We start from the raw sequence: 1002 nt of genomic DNA on the forward strand, positions 1-1002 counted from the left end.
TCTATCTATCTATCTATCAGAGGGGCTCTTCGGAGCCCCACAGCCTCGCCATTTTTATACATTGTATACATATGTTTTTCTTCGCTTGATCGACTATCTTCTATACATCCACTGTACTGCCTTCATGACACCATGGGTATGATGCGCGGCCACACGTAGAATAGATAGTATACAAGTCATAGCTGGGACTGTAGAGTGACCATGGTATACCGTCCGGGTAGCGTGTACAGACCATGCCTACGTATAAAGAAGTCTTAGGACCATTACCCTCCCCCTCTGCTCTTCAGACACTGTGTCGTCGCTGGTTTATCCCGAGCTGACCCGACGAGCCGAAGTATCCTCATATGTATGCTAGCTAGTAGAGGAGGGGCGAGGCAAGTGTTCTGCGGTATAAGATGAAGAGATGATCGGACCATACAGTATCTCCATCATCCATTTGCATGCCCGTACAGATGTATGTCTATAGCTCAGGAAAGGAAAGATAAGGAATCCGAAGCATTTGTGAGATGAGGAAGAGACATGGAGACATCCCTTCACCTCTAAATGAAGTGGTGCTTCTTAGAAGGCGTTCCTAAGAAGAGAACGTAGGTCATTGTGAAGGGCTCTTAAGAGGAGGGAGAGTCCATGTGACCACCGCGTCTCTTTATCTCTGTACAGAAGGAAGGAGTCGGCTGCTGGGATGAGGTATGTGCGGATGTGTAAGGGTGGACAATACATATACTATCGGCGTTCTCCCTCCTTCGAGACATCTATGCGTCTGTGCCGTTGTTTCATGCCTTCTCCCTTTCACCCTCTCTTTCAGGATGGATATGGTCGACCACCTCCCCCCCCACTTCCAGGAGATTCTGTTGAGATTCTCACTCCCCCCGGGGGACTTTCTTCTTCTTCCTCTAGCTGTGTAGAAGGAGTTTCGCTTGATTCATCACGGAGAAGTTCGATCTCCGTGGTAGGAGGAAGAAAGAGAGGAGGAAGAGACAGCCCTTCTTTCAGGGGGGGGGGGGG

At 49.3% G+C, this 1002-nt stretch overlaps 1 protein-coding gene across 1 annotated transcript in view; it reads left to right on the forward strand.

The window, feature by feature from the left end:
• The window catches only part of CSUI_010162 (uncharacterized protein), a gene marked incomplete at its 3' end in the record, with an annotated part of 4887 nt that extends 3923 nt beyond the window's left edge, over positions 1-964 (forward strand). The window contains exon 5 of the mRNA XM_068070267.1: positions 803-964. Coding sequence (XP_067917757.1) covers positions 803-964 — 162 coding nt within the window. The remainder of the gene's footprint in view (positions 1-802) is intronic.
• Positions 965-1002: the final 38 nt, after the last annotated feature.

This window comes from Cystoisospora suis, assembly GCF_002600585.1.
Source record: "Cystoisospora suis strain Wien I chromosome Unknown contig_6779, whole genome shotgun sequence".
Lineage (NCBI taxonomy): Eukaryota > Apicomplexa > Conoidasida > Eucoccidiorida > Sarcocystidae > Cystoisospora > Cystoisospora suis.